Genomic DNA, 20,900 nt, shown 5'->3' with positions numbered 1-20,900 from the left:
TTATATATATTATCTTAGGTGCTACTATTGTATAAGACATGACTTTTACCCAAATGAAGTTGATTAGTATGGTAATAATCATCTTATGATGTAAAGAAGTGATGAGTTATTTAGAAAAGGGCAGCATCACACTTTATGGTCTACAGAGTACTGTACAGATGATACTCAGTTTTAATTTTTTTAATGTAGTTGAGAAGACATATAATTCCATATAAATACTGTAAACAAGTAACAGATCCCAAGGATAACCTCACATATGAGATAATGCCATTACTTCAATTTAATTTAAAAAAGTACAGTCCATACCCATGTTTGTATTTTAAAAAATCAAGTGATTCCAGCTAATAGGTGACTCAGAAACTATTGAGCACTGAGTCAGTTACATGGCTCAAAATGTTATAGCCCTGTTTTAAAGTACATCAGTGCATCTACTAAAATGTAACTATCCAAGACCCCTTCATCTTACAGATACCAACTTTATTTATTTTTTAATACCTTATTTCTTCAATAATGCTTATTCATTAGATGTTTCTGCCCTCTGCAGAGGGTAAAACAAGAAGGAAAGCAAAAACTCTATTCCTCACTTAATTGAGTTGGTCTATGCTAAAATAGGGCTTTCCTTGTGGCTCAGCTGGTAAAGGATTTGCCCGCAGTGTGGAAGACCTGGGTTTAATCCCTTGCTTGGGAAGATCCCCTGGAGAAGGAAAAGGCTACTTCCATGGAATGTAGAGTCCATGGGGTTGCAGAGAGTCAGATACAGCTGAGCGACTTTCACTTTTTTCAGTCAATTATGTTGCCTTTGTGCATTTCTTTTTCTTTGGGGTGACTTTGGTTCACTGGTACTTGCACAATGTTACGAACCTTTGTCTGTAGTTCTTCAGGCACTCTTACTATTCACCAGGGAAAGAAAAAGTGAAAGATTGCATGCGTGCATGCTAAGTTGCTTCGGTTGTATCCAACTCTTTTGCAACCCGATGGACTGTAGCCTGCCAGGCTCCTCTGTCCATGGCATTTTCCAGGCAAGAGTACTGGAGTAGGTTGCCATTTCCTTCTCCAATCTAATGAAATAGGCACATTTATTATCCTAGTTTTGAAAATTAGAAAGCTGATGTTTGGTGTGGTTGGAAACTTTCAGAAGGTCACATAGCTGGTTAGCAATACCTGAAGGAATCAAACCTAGGAATTCTGACATTAGTTCCCACACCTTTAACCATACACACATTTTTTTGTCATTCTGTGTTCTTTTTCACATATATTCTGAAAGATACATGGGCACATTAATGGTCAGCTCTGTTTTTACAATTTTTCACATTTATTGAGCCTCCTTCTTGAAATTGGTAATCATTGTTTTCTTTTAAAAAAAACATCATTGAAATGTTCTTTAGTGCCCTGCCCCTCACTCTTGTAGCTTAGGAGTGGGAAAAAATATAAACATTTATTTCTAACAAAAAGGTAAAAAATGAATTCTGTTATAAAGACTAATATAGCTATAATATAATGGTTAAATAAGTAGGTATCTAAATAAAAGCTCTTCTAGGAGAACCTGGTGAGGAAACTTATTTAAAATATTTAGCAAATTGATAATAAAATTGCATACTGTAAATAGATCCTCATGAGGGACTAGACAGCACAGTGACCAGTCAGGCTTATTAACGTCAATATTGGACTGAAAATAAAATGGTCAATTATTTCTGAGTCATTTCATTCAGTGAATAGATAGAATAGGGAATACAGAGCCTAGTCCAGTGTAGAGATGATCAAAAGAAGGATATAAGAATAGCCATAAGAGAAAAGGTGATGAGAATGATATACTGCCTACTCACCAGTTTTCTGGTTTGCCTGGGATGTTTTTATTTGAAAATAAAATCTATTTATGTCCAGATTATTGTATTAACTAATTGTTCATAAGTATCTAGGGATTTTTTTGGTTCCTAAGCTGGATTGTCTAAGATTGTACTTTCCCAAATGTTACACTTACCCCATGTTCTTAGAAACTATTCTGGTTTCTTAATATTTTTGCACAGTTTGTACTGAATATAGCCTTTCATTTTGTGTACATTTAGTTGGATAAGCTAAAACTATGAATTACTTAATAGTTTATTAAGCATATTTCTAATAATATTAATATAAAGTGATATGTGAGGAGGCAGGAGATGGCCTTAGAATCAGTGCAGAACCAATGACCTGTGTCATTTCTAGGTATGTTTGTGTGTATGTAGGACTTGCAAGTGTTGGCAGGTTCCTTTTAAAGTAAAAGAAACAATAAAATAAACTATGTGCATAGGCAACCAGTGTTTTTTCCTGTTTCCTGTTGTTTACCATATACTGTTACCAAGGGAAGGCAATGGCACCCCACTCCAGTACTCTTGCCTGGAAAATCCCATGGATGGAGGAGCCTGGTAGGCTGCAGTCCATGGGGTCGCCAGAAGTCGGACACGACTGAGCGACTTCACTTTCACTTTTCACTTTCATACATTGGAGAAGGAAATGGCAACCCACTCCAATATTCTTGCCTGGAGTATCCCAGGGACAGAGGAGCCTGATGGGCTGCCGTCTATGGGGTCGCCCAGAGTCAGACACGACTGAAGTGACTTAGCAGCAGCAGCAGGGCAAGAATTCAGTACCACTGAAACATTTGAAGGAAATAGAAGAAAAGTCATACTTAAGTCATAAAATGTGAATATGTACTAAGGGAACAACAAATTTTATCAGATTTTTTAAATATATAGTAATTTATAAGAAATAGAGTTATTTACAGGGGTATAACAGAATCTAAGTTGGCCAAATCTAAGCATTTTTAATGTTACATTTCACTGTTGGCCTTTTCTCTTGTCATAACGAAAAAAAAGATTCTTAGTTGACATTAGAAAACAAACATTGCTGACATTTGTATCAAGTAATGGTATAGAAATTTAATTAGGACCATGACAGATTTTTTAAAATCTGGTAAGTGTAACAAATGCATCACTTCAATAAAAATTCTGGCAAGAAATACATAATAAGACACCTAGTATATATCTGTGTGTATAAATAATTTATATTCTTTTAATAAGGAAAAACAGGCTTTAACAATCACATATTACAACATTTTAATCTGAAGACATTATCTTCTGATAGGCAAAAAGCTTACTGTATTTCTCTGGGGATATATCTGTACTTGAAATAATTTGGCTCATATATCAGGTTTAATTAGTGAGTCAGTTGTAAATATCCATTGTGTAAATCCTGCTATGAGAAATTGAAATCCATATGAAGTAAATATTTAATTAAAAATTAATTGTAAACTAGCTTTAAAATGTTAATATATTTTAAAAATTAATTGCCTTGAGAATCCATGTTTTCCCAAAGAGGGAAGCAGGGAGCTATACTTTATACCAGTGATCAAGGCCCTTATTCATGGAAAGAAAGGTTGGCAGAAAATTTTAACTTTTAAACCCACCATTTTCTGTATGGCACTTTCACTTCTTCTAAGAGACAACTTCATTTTTAAAAATTAAGTCCGGACACTGGTGGATATTTGATAGTATTTTGCAGATAAGGGAATTAGCTAATACTATAATATTCATTAATATTTATTTTTGGAGTTAAGTTCTGGCAAAATAGAGAATATGATTGAAATGTTTCAGTAGTTTTCTCTTGCAGCTGTTGAGTATGTTCAGAAAGGTCAATTTAAGCTTTTCTGTTTTAATCCCCAATTACAAGTAAAAAAAAAAAATATATATATATATATAATTTGAAGAAGTCATAAAAGAGAAAAAGAGATACTGGAAGTGACTTAAATACAGTATATGTTAATTTATTGCAGTGCTATGCACTGTTAAAGATTTCATCTACTGTGGAGAACCTTTTCCATATTCCTTTATTTTCCTCTGCTCCCTTTGAGTTCAGGTAGTTCTCACATTTGATTTTTAAAGCTATTAACTCACTAACCACTAGCTTAGTGGTAATTTGTGTTAGCACTTCAGCAAAAGCATAACATGTAAACCCTTGATCAATTTGGCAAAAATATAATTTCTGATTGTAGAACCAATAGATAAGCAAAATAAAATAGAAATCTAAAAAAACTAGTATATTTGATCACATATGTTTTATAAAGATGCAACCTGAGTTTCAAAATAAGTATTTCATGAATCAAGCAATGACTTTCTCAGTTTCCTTTGCTAAAAAAAAAAAATATGAAAATCATAAAAAGGTAAAAAATGTGAGCAATATTTCCTAATTGTCTTTAATATATGTAACTGAATATACCCTCATGCTTGAGTGATAGGGGGAAGAAAATGACTTGGCCAAATTAAAGAAACCAGTTTATGATATATTGGCCACCAAAATATTATTTTAGTTATTATTTTTAAAATTCCTGGCTGACACATTTGAATTGTTCCCAGTCCTGGCTTATATAACTCAAAAAACACAGACTAAACATGACTTTCAAGGGCAACTCTGAATGTTAATGTTTCCATTTTCGGCCTCACGGCAGAAAGAGTTTTATTAACCAGTGTAAGCTCTGGAATGTCAAAGGCGTGATAGGCAGTACAGACTCCACACACAAAATAGATGCATAGTCATTTTATTCTAAATTGCTTCACTTGAAAATGCACCATGAAAATCTGGAGAGAGGAAGTAAAAGTAAGTGATTTTATAGTGCTCTAAAAGTTGAGACTTGAAAAATAAAAGTCCTAGGATAAAAATGCTCCAGCATTCGCATTTGTGATGTAGCTAATCCTCTTAGGTTCCCTTACACCTGCCATACAGTTTGAATAACTAAGAGCAAGTCCCATAGGTTCCAGGCAGCCTTTCTGTAGGGACTGCAGGTTTTCTAGAAACTAACAGGCTTTGTGGGCTTCTCTGGTGGCTCAGATGGTAGAGAATCTGCCTCCAATGTGGGAGACTGGTGTTTGATCCCTGGGTCAGGAAGATCCCCTAGAGGAGGGCATGGCAACCCACTCTAGAATTCTTTCCTGGAGAATGCCATGGACAGAGGAGCCTGGTGAGCTACAGTCTATGGGGTCACAAAGAGTCAGACATGACTGAAGTGACTTAGCACATGTGCATGCACAACAGATTTTGTCTCAAACCTACTTCTTCTTTCTTGTAATATATAATAACATATTCTAAGAAGCAGAGTAGATGATTAGGAATTTTACATACTCATTTAGTCATTTCCAGGTAATAATTAGTGTAGCGTGATAAGATCTTGGTGGAACTGGAGCTCCCAGGCCAGGTGTCTTGGATTTAGAATGGTCTCCTCTGTTTAGTCCTCCTCTATTTACCATCTATTTATTCCTCTCTGCCTTCCCCTGTTTATCTTTATAAGAAATCTATACACTGATTTTTTAAATATTGGAATACTGTTTGGGGTTATATATGTTTGATAGTGTAATTGTAATTAAACATTAAAAAAATAGAATCTTACCCATTAGATTGTAGTCTTTACGCAGTCAAGAAGGGCCAAACTCATCTGTGCATATTGCTCTCACCCCTGCACGTGGTGCTGTTCATTCAATAAAAAATCATTGATCTTTAGTTATATGAAATGTAGTGAGAAGGACAGAGAGTGTCTCTGTTCTAATGGACCTTATATTCCAGTACGTAAAGATAAACAACACATGACTAATACAGAAGAAAAATCCAAATATGAAAATGAGAGGTTAAAAAAGTTATATGACTCAGGGAACTCAAACCAGGGCTCTCTAACAACCTAGAAGGGTAGGATGGGGTGGGAGGTGGGAGGGAGGCTCAAGATGGAGGGGACATATGTATCCCAATGGCTGATTCATGTTGATGTTTGGCATAAACCAACTCAACACTGTAAAGCCGTTATCCTTCAATTAAATAAATTTTTAAAATGAAACAGATAAACTGTATGATTTGAGTTAATAAAAAGTTGTAGAAATGGTAACTCAGAAGCAAATTTGGGTAGCATCTTCATGAAAAGCCTTTCTGAGTAGGTGATGGTTAAACTGAGTCCTGAATGATAAGAAGGAGAAATTATTTAAAGATATGGAAGAAGAGCAATTGGGGGTAAAGCAAACAGCTTGACACACTGTTAAAGAGAGAGCAGATAAGTATGACTGAAACATAGTGTCAGAGGGTGAGAATGGTATGCAGTTACTTTAGAGAGGAAGGAAGGTACTAGATCATATAAGGATTTCTGGTTACATAATTTGGATTTTCCTTCTTAGTGTCATGGGACCACATTGGTTTTTATCCAGGGGAATGCCATCTGATTTATAGCTGAGCGGAGGAGAAGGAACCAGCAAAGAAACTAAAAAGCAGTTCTTAGTGAGATGAAAGGATAATCAGGTAAGGGTGGTGCCTGCAACTCAAGAAGAGAGAAGGTCCAATATGGAGTGGTTAATTAGGTTGGTAATTGGAATGTCAATTAAAATGGTATCACAAAATGGCTAGTAGATTTGGGAACCTGGAGGTTGATGGCAACCTTTATAAGAGATGTTTTAATGGGATAATGAGTAAAGGGTATAGTAGGGTAAGGGAGTGGAAAGAGTAACTAGAAAACACAATTTTTTAGTGAAGAGGAACATATAACAAGGCAGAAGCGATAGGGGTTTTGGGGGCCAAGAGTTTGTTTTGTTTTGGTTGTTAATGGAGAACTGTAGAGGAGACACTGAAGACGCTCGAGGCAGCCAGGTGTTTTAGGAGAACAGTCCTTGAAAAGGTGACAGGAAGTGGGATAAAGGACAGCACATCTTAGTATGCCTTTATCAGCAGATGCTTTCTCTCCCTTTACTTTCACATTCAGTTGACAAAAATGTACAAATCTTGCTGAGCACGATAGCAGAAAATTTGCTTGAAATGGTTCTAGTCTAATAAAAATTGCATTACTCAAAGCAGAAATGGCAGAAATGAATTACATTCATTTGGGGAAAAATGTTTCTTGGCATACAGAGCAGGAGACTTTTAATTTCCTTTTACAATTTTATATTTCAGGTGCTTCAAGAAGACCTAGAACAGGAACAAGTCAGAGTCAATTCTCTCACGCACATGGTGGTGGTTGTAGATGAGTCTAGTGGTGATCATGCAACTGCTGCTTTGGAAGAACAACTTAAGGTCAGATTATTTTCTTTAATACAGTAAATATGTCATTCAAAGTAATTAATTGCAATTCAGAAAATATTTAGAATATTTAAAACAGAATTTGTATATGGCAAATATTAAGCATGCAATGTATTTATTTGAATTGATTCAAATTATGTCTCATCTGTGGGACATTTGTACATAATTCCTTTTCAGTATTTGCTGTTTGTTCATAGCAGCTTCTTGGCCTTTGGGGAAATACATAACTGCAGATTTGTTTTTTAATTATAGTTGAATACCATATATGAGATAACTGGTAGTCGAATATTATTTATGTTCTCTTCAAGCCTGCAATCTGAGGACAAAGGTTAAAAAAAGAACACAAAAAGGATCACATTTAATCAAATAAAAAGTCTAACACCTTCATTATGTTTATTTCTGGAAGCCTTCAGTTTTAAGTCTCATTGAGGATGTAGCCGAATTTTTAAATCATGGAAGTTTGTTGGAGCAGACACTTAGCCTATCAGTCTCTCATTCAATCTGACTCATAGTAATTGTGTCCTTGGAAACTTAACTCATACATATTGATAAAGGATAATGTGAATATTTTCATATTTTTATATTTCCCTCCTAATTGAAAATGATAAAGTTGTATTGTATTTTTTTTAATTTCAACAATGTGTATATGCATATACCAAACCATCAACATTAAGGAAAAATACAGCAGTTTATTGTTCAGAATGTAAAACATACATTCACATATTTAAACAACCACAGATTATATTTGAGGCATTCATTGTACCCACCAAATGCCTGCCTTTCTTTGTGATGGTTAGGGGCCACTAGTCTGACATGTCTCAGGATCCAATCAGTGTGGGTTTAGATAGCTTTATAAGGCCAAGATTGTTCTAAACCTAGTTTCTCTTACCTAACCTATAACACGATTTCTTAAAGCCTTATCTCTGTTTTCTTCTCTTTTTGTGTGAATTGTATTTTTTTTTAATCCCAGTGAAATGTCATTTCCTAAGGTTACTGCTTTAGACTTCTATCTCCAACAATGTTATCTCACTCTCCATCATTAAATGAGAAAGACAAAGCTGTTGAACTGCTACAATTGAGCATTTAATATATACTAGTGATTCATGTTAATTGCTTATGTTTCAATGAAATTGCGAGGATTACAGATCTAAAAAGGTTTATGCCACTCAATAATATAATGTCTCATTGTATATGTGATCAGATTTGTTTTACACACACACACACACACACACACACACACACATGACTTGCTAAAGGACTGACAGGCTGCTGCTACACCCATCTTAAGAAATTCCATAGTTCTGATACAATAACTGTGACTATTTACAAATAGGTAAAAATCTAATATTCAGTGTTTCTTAGACATTTTCAGAAAAGTTGAAAGAAGGCCTGGAGGCAGAGGTTAGATGGGTGACTAGTTTAAAAACAAAACAAAACAAAACAAAACAAAAACAGAAACTTTTCTAAGTCATAGAGTATTTCCAGTGAAAATAACAACGGAAAAACATTCAGTCTGGCATCACCAGACCTAGTACAACTAGCTTTAGAATATAATTATTCCAAGGTGATGCCTGTGGGACTAGGCCACCTTGAAAAGCAGTCCAGAGCACTCACAGATGGTGACTGGGTTAGATCTTAGGTAATAAATTAAGAGTGGTGGCCCTAAGGTTTTCTATATTTATTATCCTACTTACTCTCATTTTTTAAACCATACTTTCTGCCTTTAATTCTTTGACCCAGAAACATCTACTAAGATAGCTGTGCACGTATTGGCTGTTCCCGATTCACACAAACTCAGTTCATATTTGTCCGTGATTGCCTCCCCCTTAATTAGTGTTGAAAATAGCCTCCCAGTCTCCTCTTTCCCCCTTAACCTCGTTTCCCCTTGTGATACCTCGTTTCCTGTACTGTCACCTGATTTTAGATAATCTTGACTAGTGTCTAAAAGAGCAGAGTTAAGGGACTTCAGTGGTGAGGAGGCCACTGCTTTAGCCTCTCTTCCTATTCCAACAGTTTCCTCAGTCTCAGAGGAATCCATCCATGTTTAAATTGTATGCCTTATTTAACCCGTGGTTTGAATTGCCCTGAAATACTGGGCTCTCATTTGACTTTGAAATTTTGGTAATTCTTTTTTAGGTCCCTTACGAGTGATACAATCTTATCTTACCTAGTTTAATTTTTATAAGGAAAGAGAAGAGGGTGAGAAGTTGATAGAAAAGGAGGAGGAGAGAAGAAATAATAAAGAGTAAAAAGATAAATACATTAGAGGAGTCACTTGAACACCAACACAAATGCCCTCTGTGTGTGTGAGAAGAAGTCTATGTATACTTCAGAGACTGAACTACCATGCTTCATACTGGGCCCTGAGGAATTCTGTTAGAAGTAATAGTAAAAATTTTAGGAAAAAGAAACAGGTATATGGACTCAGTATTGGAGAAGGAAATGGCAACCCACTCCAGTGTTCTTGCCTGGAGAATCCCAGGGACGGGGGAGCCTGGTGGGCTGCCGTCTCTGGGGTTGCGCAGAGTCAGACACGACTGAAGCGACTTAGCAGCAGCATATGGACTCAGTACAGTGGGTGGAGGAACTGGCAGGAAGAATCCTTAAGAGCTTTGGTTGAAGTAAGGTCTGGTCATCCCACACCTTCTTTCTCCCCCCAGACCTCCCATGTCACCACAATGCCTTAACCCATTTCTCTCCAACTTGTAGAAGTATCAGAGCCTCAAAATGGATACCCAGTGTCTTTAGGAAAGAGATACAGATGGGGGAAGACTCGGAAAGGAAGTCTTTGATGTAATTCAGTAACAGAGAGAGAGAGATGTGCTTCCCATCTTGAGTTAGAATTCTAAAAATACTCCTCATGGAATATCTTTACATGTATTGACTTAGTTCTGTGAACTCTGTTAGAAGTTAGATTTTTCTCTAACTTTAAAAGACTTTTAGAAGTCTTCTTTTTAAAAGGTTTGAAGAAAAACAAAGTTAGGTCAGAACATATGCTTAGGGATTCTGAAAGATGGCATGACTTATGAAGGATAATACTCTGAAAAGTGCAGTCTCTTGTAAATTAATTTGATTCTGTCTCTCAGAGGTTCAGCTTGTCCCTCAGCAATGTCACCACAGGTCAGAAACTTGTCCTTAGCTTTAGAGGTTTCTGTGATATCAGTAGATTTATAAGCAGTGATGCCAGTTAACTAATTTTCCTGAGAAATAGCTTGGCTAAAAACTAAGGTAAGTAATTTACTTGGCAGCTTCAGTCATGGAAGATATTACCATAGCTCTTTCTTTTTCCTTTTTTTTTTTGATGATTACTTTTAATGTCTTTACTATGTCAGAGGGATTATGCTGGGTAACAGAGGTAAAATGGTGAGCGAAAAAGAGAATTTGTTCTGCCTTCCTGGGTCAGAAATGGGTAATTTGCAAGCATGTTGCCTTCCTTGGAACCTTGAAATGAGTGTAGCCATTTATTAGGCTCCCATTATGAATTCAAATGCTGATTCCTTGTCATCCTTGGTCATCTTGGTAGGCCTGGTGGCTGCTGTCTTGGTACTTGCAATCTAACAGAGGAAATAAACACTAATTACATGATTTACAAAAATGAGAAAATATTTAATAATGGACATAACTTATTTCTATTAGGGAAAGGAAAAAAATTTTGTGACAGCAGATTAGTCTGACTTAAGCTGAAGCTTGAAAGCATGAAATGATTCCCTAGGAAAGTGATGTTTATGATCTAAAAGACACATTGGATGGAACTGTATGAAGTATATGTATAAGGGGATTGGTGGATGTGCACATGGTTTCCAGGAAGGAGAAACAGTATATCAAGTGAGCATGGCACTCTAAAAAGTGAAAGTGTTAGTCACTCAGTCATGTCCAACTCTTTGGGACCCCATGGACTATAGCCCACCAGGCTCCTCTGTCCATGGGATTTTCCAAACAAGAGAGCCGGGGTGGGTTGTCATTTCTTTTTCCAGGGATCAAAACCGGGTCTCCCAAATGTCAGACTCTTCACCATCTGAGCTATGAGGGAGGCCATGGAATTCTCAAGGAATTGAAAAAGAGCCAGTTTGGTTGCAGTAATGAAGTTCAAAAGATTGGAGCTAGCAAAGGCTTGGTAGGTAGACAGGGCCTCATCTAAGAGCTAGACTTAAATGTGTGATACTAAACTCCACAATAATTCATTCAGTCAACAAACATGTGTTGAGCAACAGCCTTCTGCCAAGATGGTGACTGGGACCACCATTATGGGAATGGGTGGGGAACACAGTCATGGTACCTGCACTCCTGGACCTACACTAGTTAAATGCAATTAAGTGTAAAATTTTGGTCATGATGAGTTCAGTGTGACAGATATATACCTTACTAGATGACTTTTATCTTGCTCCAGAAGGTAAAGAAAGGCTTACCCAAGTGGCAGAAAGTGAACTCTGAAGATTAATAGAAATTGATTAGACAACAGTAGAGAGCAGGAAGGTATTTCAGATAGAAATACTATATTTATTCATTCATTCAACAGATATGTATTGAGTACCTACTAGGCACCAGCCAGAAGTCTAAGCTTTGAGGTTAAGTATGAACAAAACATAAATCGTTTCTCTCTAAAGCTTACATTCCAGCAAGCATCAGAATACCTAAGCAAGATTTATACTATGAAAAAGGTGCTGAAAACTATAAGGGAAAATAGACTGGAGAAGGAAGCAGTTTTACATGGAGGAGGTCAAGGGAAACTTTGCTGAGAAGGTGGCATTTGAGCAAAAACTGAAACAAAATAAGGGAGGTGTTTCGGAGGTGCATAGGTCCTATGGTATTTTCGCATTTGAAAACTGAAAAAAGACTATAAATAGAGCATAAAGGAAGCCTATTGTTCTAGGGAGATAGCTGTTTCTCGTGAAAAAAGATTCAGAAACCTGGTGAGGCCAATAGCTTTTACAGAAGATACTCTAATGAAAACATTTTCCTGATAAAAGGTAGAACTATTAAAATCTCATTTTTAGACATGTTCTTCTATACAGGTTTAACACTTGAGTGTCAAGCTAAACATATTAAATGTGTCTAAGGCCACAGACTTGTGAGGGTTTCTGGCATATAAAAAATGTGGATTATTTTGCTAAATGACCTCAATCTTAAAGCTATTGTCTAAAATTTTGGAGAATTAAAGATATGTCAAAAGAATGGATACATTCAAGTAGCCTCTTTTGAAGAAGAATAACCTAGAAAGTACAGTTTTAGAGCAGATTAGTAACATAAGGCTATGCACACATGTATAGTTTCTTGTTCATCTAGTGAACTTAAAAAATTTTATTGCATAAAAGAATAATTTTCAAAGTTTAGAAAGGTCTCTAAGAACTAGGATACACTCACTGAAATCAAGACATGAAAACCAACTTGATATCAAATGACATTGAACAATTTGTGCAAATATTATGTGGTATTATCAAGACACATTCTTTGGTGGCTATATCAAGTTGGTTGACCCAGTAGAATGGAATAAATAGAAAATGTTTTGATTTCCTTGAAGTATTTTGCAAAGTCTCTCATGAGATGTCTATGGATACAGTGAGCCTTCCTTTTTCTATGTGGGTTGGTGGTGAATGTCTGTGTTTTAATATATTCCTTCCTGTTATCTGATTCATGTGTGAGATAATTGTGCTGAAAATGATTGGACCCCTTTATTCAATCCTCAGAGTCAGAAAGTTTGGGGACAAGAATACATTTGATGATATAGTTGGGGCACGGTGTAAATTTTGCCCCCATGTGAGTGGTTACTGGATGAGTTCCTCTCTTAAATGACTTTAGAAGTTTTATAGAAATGTCCTGTGAAGTTAGAATGTCACATACAAGTGTCATATACTTGTCTTTCATGTTTTTAATCAGAATAGGCATATTTACTGATTGAAAGTTTACTGCTTAGTTAAGTTTTTGATAAGAAAGATCTCAGTCCCCATCTATACATGTGAGAGGATGCATGTGTGTGCATATATACACATGTACACACATATCACTATATACATACAGTTATACAAATGCAAGTACATGCTCATATATACATTTACATTTTATCCATATGTATGGATGTGTGTGTGTGTGTGTGTGTGTGTGTGTATGGAAGGAGGGGAAAAAGAGAGACCAACTGAACTTTGATACAAATTTAAGATTAAATCAAAGCATTATGACATAAATTCTTAGTAAATGTGATCTTGGATACAGCGTAATGTCTAGATTATAAGGACTAATAATTATGTTCTGAGCTGGTTCGGATACACTTTTAATATCTTAACTGAATTTTTCAGGGAGAATGACAACCTGTAAAGAAAGTTCATAGAGCCAGGAGTTATTTAATTTTAAGGAAAACTTAAGCAGAGATAAGGTACATGTGAGCAGTTTTATCTTATTGAAAAAGGAAGACATTTTCTCTGTTTTACTTCAGAAAGTTGTGCTATCAAAAGTAGGCACAAGTTGATAAGCCTGTATGTCTTCTGCCCAGACCTCTTTCCTGAGCGCAATTTTTTCTCTCCCATTTTCTGCTGGATATGTGCCCTGTGAAGTTCAAAATGGACCTCAAATACAGCAAGGTGAAATTTAACTGATTGTGTCCTACTTGCCTCTAAACTTGCTCTTTTACTGACTCCCCCAGTTTTGTTATTGCACCACCATTCACCTTGACACCTATGCCAGAAAGCTGGAGGCATTCCGGACGCATCTCTTTCCATTCTCTGACGAGCCTGTCACATAATCAGTGAAAACACTGCTGCGCCGTCGCTCATATTCAGTGCTTCATCTTGGTTCCTGTTACTATTTCCCAAGATAGGGCCCTACCTGCAACCCCTGGAAACCCTTGCCTGAATTCTTACCTTGCTTCAATCCAATCTTCACATTAAAGTCAGTACAGAATTTCAAGAGCTTACATAATAGAGTTTCTCCTCTGCTAAATCCTAAGTAACACTGTTCTCCAGAGACTATTATCACTTAGTCCTACAGTGAATAACTGCCCCCCCTGACCTGTCTCTCAACATTTACCTCCTATTATACCCCTCATAGCCCTCAACCTACAGTCTCTTCCTCCAGGCTGTTTCTGATCCTCTGTATATCACCTTTGTACAAGCTACTCCTGGCACTTAGAATACTCATGTTCATCATGTCTGCTTGAAAAGTGCTACCTCATGTAGCAGACTGAGTTCAGATTTTCATTTGTGAAGGTGGTATCATATAGTAATGATCATTCCCTTTTTGGTGCCATCTATATACTATGATTTGGAGAAGACAGTGGCACCCCACTCCAGTACTCTTGCCTGGAAAATCCCATGGATGGAGGAGCCTGCTGGGCTGCCGTCTATGGGGTCACACAGAGTCAGACACGACTGAAGCAACTTAGCAGCAGCAGCAGCAGCATATACTATGATTGTGCCTCTGTTGTTTGGAGGGAAAATAGTCTACTAAAAAGTAACTCTTCAGAAAGGCTAAAATGTCCCCTTGTCTGTCATGGCTTGGAACTGGTTGAAAGTTGCTCAGTCATGTCTGACTATTTGCAACCCCATGGACTATACAGTCCATGGAATTCTCCAGGCCAGAATACTGGAGTGGGTAGCCTATCCCTTCTCCAGCAGATCTTTCCAACCCAGGAACTGAACCGGGATCTCCTGTGTTGCAGGCAGATTCTTTACCATCTGAGCTATGGAACTGGGATGTGGAACGAAAAGTGTTTATGCTACATACCTTTGGAATAATTAGTGTGGGGAAAAAAGGCTATGAAATGTTAAATCCTGCAGAATTAAGAAATAGAGGTTATTTATGAAGAAGAATACATAAGAAAATAATTTTGATGTCCTTCTCTGGTCTCTAATTTTGTATTTGCCAAATAAAAAGCATGTTTAAAATAAAAATAGATGTGGCAGAAATACTTTCACTGAGCAAAGTGTCAACAACTGTTGCCCATGAAGCAGTAATTATAATTATTAGCAGTTCTGTGTGCTCATTATTTCCTAAGAATCGTATATAGTATGTATGTAATGCTATTTCTGTTTCACAAATGAGAAAGCCTATGTGTAATGAGGCTAAATCCAAGTTCATGTAGTTTGCAAGTGGCAGAGCTGAGACTGCTTAGGCTTTGTCTTGATCTCTCAGTTTCGTCGGAGAAAATTATGTCATGACCTTTAGAAGATTCACTTTCATGAATTCAAGAAGGAAATAGCAACCCACTCCAGTGTCCTTGCCTGGAGAATCCCAGGGACGGGGGAGCCTGGTGGGCTGCCATCTATGGGGTCGCACAGAGTCGGACACGACTGAAGCGACTTAGCAGCAGCAGCAGCAGCATAGGGGTATATATGCAAGTATGTTAGAATGATAATATTCTTCATGAATATTAAGTGTTAATTCTCATATACTTTAAAAAGAATTCTGGCCCTGTTGATCTCTGAAAAAAATCTTTTATACTATGGCACAATTTTTTTATTGGAGTACTCTGAAAAGTACACAAATCATAATTAAAGCTTGAAGACTTCACATGGTCATAGTCATAAATTGGTCCCACCTCTATCCTGATTTGGAAAAGGCAATGGCACCCCACTCCAGTACTCTTGCCTGGAAAATCCCATGGGTGGAGGAGCCTGGTGGGCTGCAATCCATGGGGTCACGAAGAGTCTGAGATGACTGAGCGACTTCACTTCCACTTTTCACTTTCATGCATTGTAGAAGGAAATGGCAACCCACTCCAGTGTTCTTGCCTGGGGAATCCCAGGGACGGCAGAGCCTGGTGGACTGCCATCTATGGGGTCGCACAGAGTCAGACATGACTGAAGCAACTTAGCAGCAGCAGCAGCAGCAGCAGCAGCAGCTATCCTGATTTATAATACCTCAGATAAATTTTGCTGTATTTCTCACTTAATGTAAATGGAATTGCATAATAGATTGATTCATGACTGTTTCCACTCAACATTGTTTGTGAGATTCATTCATGTTGCTTATATTAATAGCACTAGTTCATTAATTTTTCTTTTTATGAATATACCACAGTTTAATTATACAACCTACTGTTAAGAAAATGTGGGTTGTTTGAAGTATAGGACCATGACAAATAATTCTGCTATGAAAATAATTATACATATCTTTTGGTGAATATTTGTATGCTTTTATATTGGATATCCAGCCAGGATTGGAATTGCTGGATCATTGAATATATGTATATTTAGCTTTATACGTATTACTAGAGTTTTCTAAAGTTGGTTTATACAGTTTTTTCTCTTCAATAGTCAATAAAGATACAAATTGCTCTACATCTTCTTTACTACTTGATACTGTCAAATTTTTAATTTGACCCTTTCTGATAATTGTATAATGACATCTCTTGTTTTAATTTGCATGTACTGATGACTCATGAAGTTGAGCACAATTTCAGTTTATTTCAGTTGGTTATTTGAAAGACCTCATTTTTGAAATGCCTGTTTTTCTACTGAGTTTTTTATATTTCTCTTAGTGACGTGATTATTTTCAAAATATATATTCTGGATGATAATCCTTTGTTTGTTACCTATATTACAAGTTGTTTGTTTGTTTGTTTGTTTTCGCTAAGTACCTTATCTTTTTATTCCTTAATGAATTACTAATTTAATAAACAGAAGTTTTAAAATCATTATATCCCACTTCAATATTTTTCTGCTATGGTTAGTGTATTTTTGTCTCGAGTTTAAAAGTAGCATTTCCTACTCTAAGACCTAGAAGATATTTTCCTGGAGGGCCGTATAGGTACTTTATTGTTTGACCTTTCATGGTACATTCCATCTCATATTTCTGGTGTGATAAAGGATTGAATGTCCATTTTTTTCCTATTTAGATCCAACTGAAAGAGCATGACTTATTGCAAACAGTGTTCCGCAGCATCACCTTTAGTCAAATGCAAATACATGTATGCCTCACTTTATGGACTCTACTTCTGTGTGTACATCTGCCTATACTTATGTCAATGCGGCATTGTCTTAATTACTATAGCTTTTTAATATTTTTGATACTGGTAGTATCGTAAAATAAAAATTGTACCAGATGATTAAACTGGCGAGAAAACAAATTATTCAAGATTATTGCATTGACGGGTCAAAGACTATTGTAGTAGGGGAGAGAGACTGAACTCTGGTCCAGTGAACCAAAGGTGGGAGAATTGTTAAGTGCTGGAATGAGCTAGTGTAAAAAGATTAGAGCACATTAAAAGGTTGGATGGTCAATGTGATTAAGCCATTTTGTGTTTGCTAATTGTCCCTTATCAAAGTTAGGCTCCTACCCTCCCACAGAGTCTGGAAGACATGGGCCCTATCTTTCTTGATAATTACATTTCAAAGGGATGGCTAACAGGTCCTTGAGAAAGATATTCTTGGATTGTAGGCTATTTACATCTTAAACTGGCAGATTAAAAAAATTTACAACTTCTTTCTAAAGTGCTCTGAGAAGAAATGTTGGGGCCTATAGTCTAAAGTTTAATGAAGCTATGGAGAACACTGAGTCTAGCTTGACCAAGGTAAACCCTTTATATTTGTATTTGATTTCTTCTTTTTAAAGATTGTGTTGACCATTTTTATTCATTTGCTTTCCATATCAATTTTAGAATCAGCTTATCACCGCCTCCTCAAACATGTTTTGGTTTTAATTGGATTTCACTGAATATATAGATTAATTTGTGGTAAATGTCTTTATTAAATAAAATATTTTAATTTATGAATGAAATATTCTTTCATTTATCTAGGTCTTTATTTTCTCTAAACAATGTTTTATGGTTCTCAAGATAGTGGGTCTTAGACTTTCTATGTGATTTCTTGCTAGGTTTTTGATAGTTCTGGTCTTGTTGCAAATAGTTATCTTTTAAGTTTTTCATGTTTTATTTCCTGTTGCTGATATTGAGAAGTACACTTTTATTTTTGTTCCTTGGCCTCATATCCAGAAATGATGCTTAGTTTACTTCTTAACTTGAGTAGTTTCTCCGTAGCGTCACTCAGATGTATGTACCCAGGTGGTTTGGGGTTAATGGCAGTTTTATTTCTCCCTTTCCAATCATTCATCTTATTAATTTCTCTTAAATTTTTTTGCTGCTTACTCTAGTACAATGAGATTATTGTTGTTGTTTCCCATTTTATCTCTCAGAGGTGAGGCTTTTAGTAAATTGCTGTCAAGTATGGTATTTCCTGTAGGCTTCTTGTTCACACCTTTTTCTCCTAGTGTTCTAAAAGGTTTTGTTATTACTGGGTGTTAATTTAATCAAACTTATTTTTCAGGATAACCTGAGACAATCATACTAGTTTTCTCCTTTGTTCCATTAATATGTAAAATCACATTGCTTTTTTTTTTTAATGTGAAAATAGCCTTGCATATATGAGATAAACCAAACATGGAGGCTATGTATAACCCTTTTAATGTTTTGCTAGATTTTTTTTTTTCTTTTTTTTGTTAACATTTGACTTAGAATTTTCCCATTGTGTCCATGAAGGAGTATTGTTCTCCTTTCTTGTGATATGCTCACTAGGGTTAAGTACCTTACTATGGAGAAGGAAATGGCAATCCACTCCAGTATTCTTGCCTGGAGAATCCCAGAAACAGAGGAGCCTGTGGGCTACTGTCCATGGGGTTGCACAGAGTTGGACACGACTGAAGCAACTTAGCAACAGCAGTGTAGAGACTTGGGAACTTACCATTTATGCCTGGAATTTTCCTTATGGGGGAAGTTTTAAATGAGAAGTCAGTATATTTAATGGACTTAAGCCTTTCTGTTTTTTTTATTTTTTTACTTTACAATATCGTATTGGTTTTGCCATATATCAATATGAATCTACCACAGGTATACACGTGTTCCCCATCCTGAACCCTCCTCCCTCCTCCCTTCCTGTACCATCCCTCTGGGTCGTCCCAGTGCACCAGCCCCAAGCATCCAGTATTGTGCATCAGACCTGGACTGGTGACTCGTTTCATATATGATATTATACATGTTTCAATGCCATTCTCCCTAATCATCCCACCCTCTCCCTCTCCCCAATGTTAATCGCAGCACTGTTTATAATAGCCAGGACATGGAAGCAACCTAGATGTCCGTCAGCAGATGAATGGATAAGAAAGCTGTGGTACATACACACAATGGAGTATTACTCAGCCATTAAAAAGAATACATTTGAATCAGTTCTAATGAGGTGGATGAAACTGAAGCCTTTCTATTTTTGGTTTATGTTTTTAAAAATAGTTTACCTCCATTTTCCAGATTTTCCCTTTTTTGTCAGTTCAAGTTAAGTTTTGTCTTTCTAGGAATTTGTCTATTGCATCTAAAATTACAAATATATTCAGTCCACATGGAATTTAATAACATATTTATCATTGAAATTTAGGAAATGTGATATGAAGCTATGAATTTCTAGCCTTTCTGGAGAAAACAAGTGATTTGATGATCCTGGGTCTGTCTTCCTGCATATTAACCTCAGTAGGAATTGAATAGATCTGCCCACTTTACCATGAGCTCTCCATTTAGCTGCAGTCTCCATCTCTCTTCATTCCCTCACACCTAGATTATTTTATACATTTTATTTCATGTACCTCTTGGAACATGTGATTTCTTATAGGTGGAATAAATTGAATGGCAAGAGTTAGAATGTAATATAGAGGGATTTCCAGTCACTTATCTGTAAATAAGGCACATAATGAAAAATGCTCCTGGTTTAAGAATGCAAAAGAAGAGATTTTTTAACTCTTGTACAAAACTAAGTTTTATTTGACTGTAGGTAAAACACAGAAACCTAGTAAAGTTAACATCATGCTGAAATGTTTCAGTGTATTCTCTATTAAAAAGTCTATTGTGCTGTAGATTTATCACCCCTGGAAACAAAAGCTGATTTATTTTTCCATCAACTAAGTTCTAAGTCCTTACCGTTGACAAGCATCTCTATAATTCATCATAGTCTTCAGAGCAGTTTCGTATTTGTTGACCTAACCCCAGTATTGACCTGGCTAGGAGGGTAGGAGGCAGATACTATTATATCCATTTCACTAGTAGGACAGCTAAACCCTGGTGAGATTAAGAGTTTGCTAATGGATATGACCAAGGGGGACAGCAGTTGAAGTGGGATAACAATTCAGGTTGTCTGTACTTTTGACCTAGTGACATATCACAAGTTTGTTAGATTCAGAGATTCTGCTAAATGCCTAATACCCATTTTAAGTATTAAAGACTTAGAATTTGAGGTAGAGAATACAGGGAATTTCATGTAACTCTCACTCCTGTGGATCTTTAAAAAAATTCACCACAAATAGCCTTGTTGTTACTTTAAATAACTGGTAGACAGATATTAATATTTAATGAAGAAGAAAGAGAAAAAGGGGGCATTAAGACACTGCTTGGGAGAAAAACCATGTATTGATAATTACAGTGGTGGTATTCAGCTTTGAGACATTCATATACTATATGAAATGCATGTATTTCTACACCAGACATTAAGCACAAGAGTAAATGTAGGGGGAGGGCAGACTTCAGGACAGTCAGATACTTGGAGGCAAAAACCAATAAAGAACAGTAAAACCTCAAGCTACCAAGGAATGCCTGGAAATGTGATGGATGCTGGAGGGAACACTGTTGTGCTGGAATGCTCCTTAGGACTCCTGTTCTTTATTTCTGGTGTCCCAATTGAATAGACTGGTGGGAGCTGGAGAGTGTGGAGTTTATTAAGCTGCCACAGAACATTAAATAATAGCCTGCAAACAATAGCAGCAGCAACAACAATAGGGCCTTCCCAGATTTATTCATTAGCACTTTAGAAACTCAGAAAAATAAATAAAATATGGAAGTGATTGCCATAGCACAGAAGAACATG

At 36.4% G+C, this 20,900-nt stretch overlaps 1 protein-coding gene across 9 annotated transcripts in view; it reads left to right on the top strand.

Annotated features, from left to right (window-relative positions):
* DMD (dystrophin) overlaps positions 1-20,900 on the top strand; it is a 2,656,945-nt gene that overhangs the window by 1,065,013 nt on the left and 1,571,032 nt on the right. For all 9 annotated transcript variants that reach the window (XM_027533579.1, XM_027533577.1, XM_027533571.1 and 6 more), the window contains one exon: positions 6,949-7,068. In XM_027533579.1, coding sequence (XP_027389380.1) covers positions 6,949-7,068 — 120 coding nt within the window. The remainder of the gene's footprint in view (positions 1-6,948; positions 7,069-20,900) is intronic.

The sequence above is a fragment of the Bos indicus x Bos taurus genome, chromosome X, assembly GCF_003369695.1.
Source record: "Bos indicus x Bos taurus breed Angus x Brahman F1 hybrid chromosome X, Bos_hybrid_MaternalHap_v2.0, whole genome shotgun sequence".
Taxonomy (NCBI): domain Eukaryota; kingdom Metazoa; phylum Chordata; class Mammalia; order Artiodactyla; family Bovidae; genus Bos; species Bos indicus x Bos taurus.
Note: the sequence above shows the minus strand (reverse complement) of the source record. Positions and strands in the feature narration are given on the sequence as shown.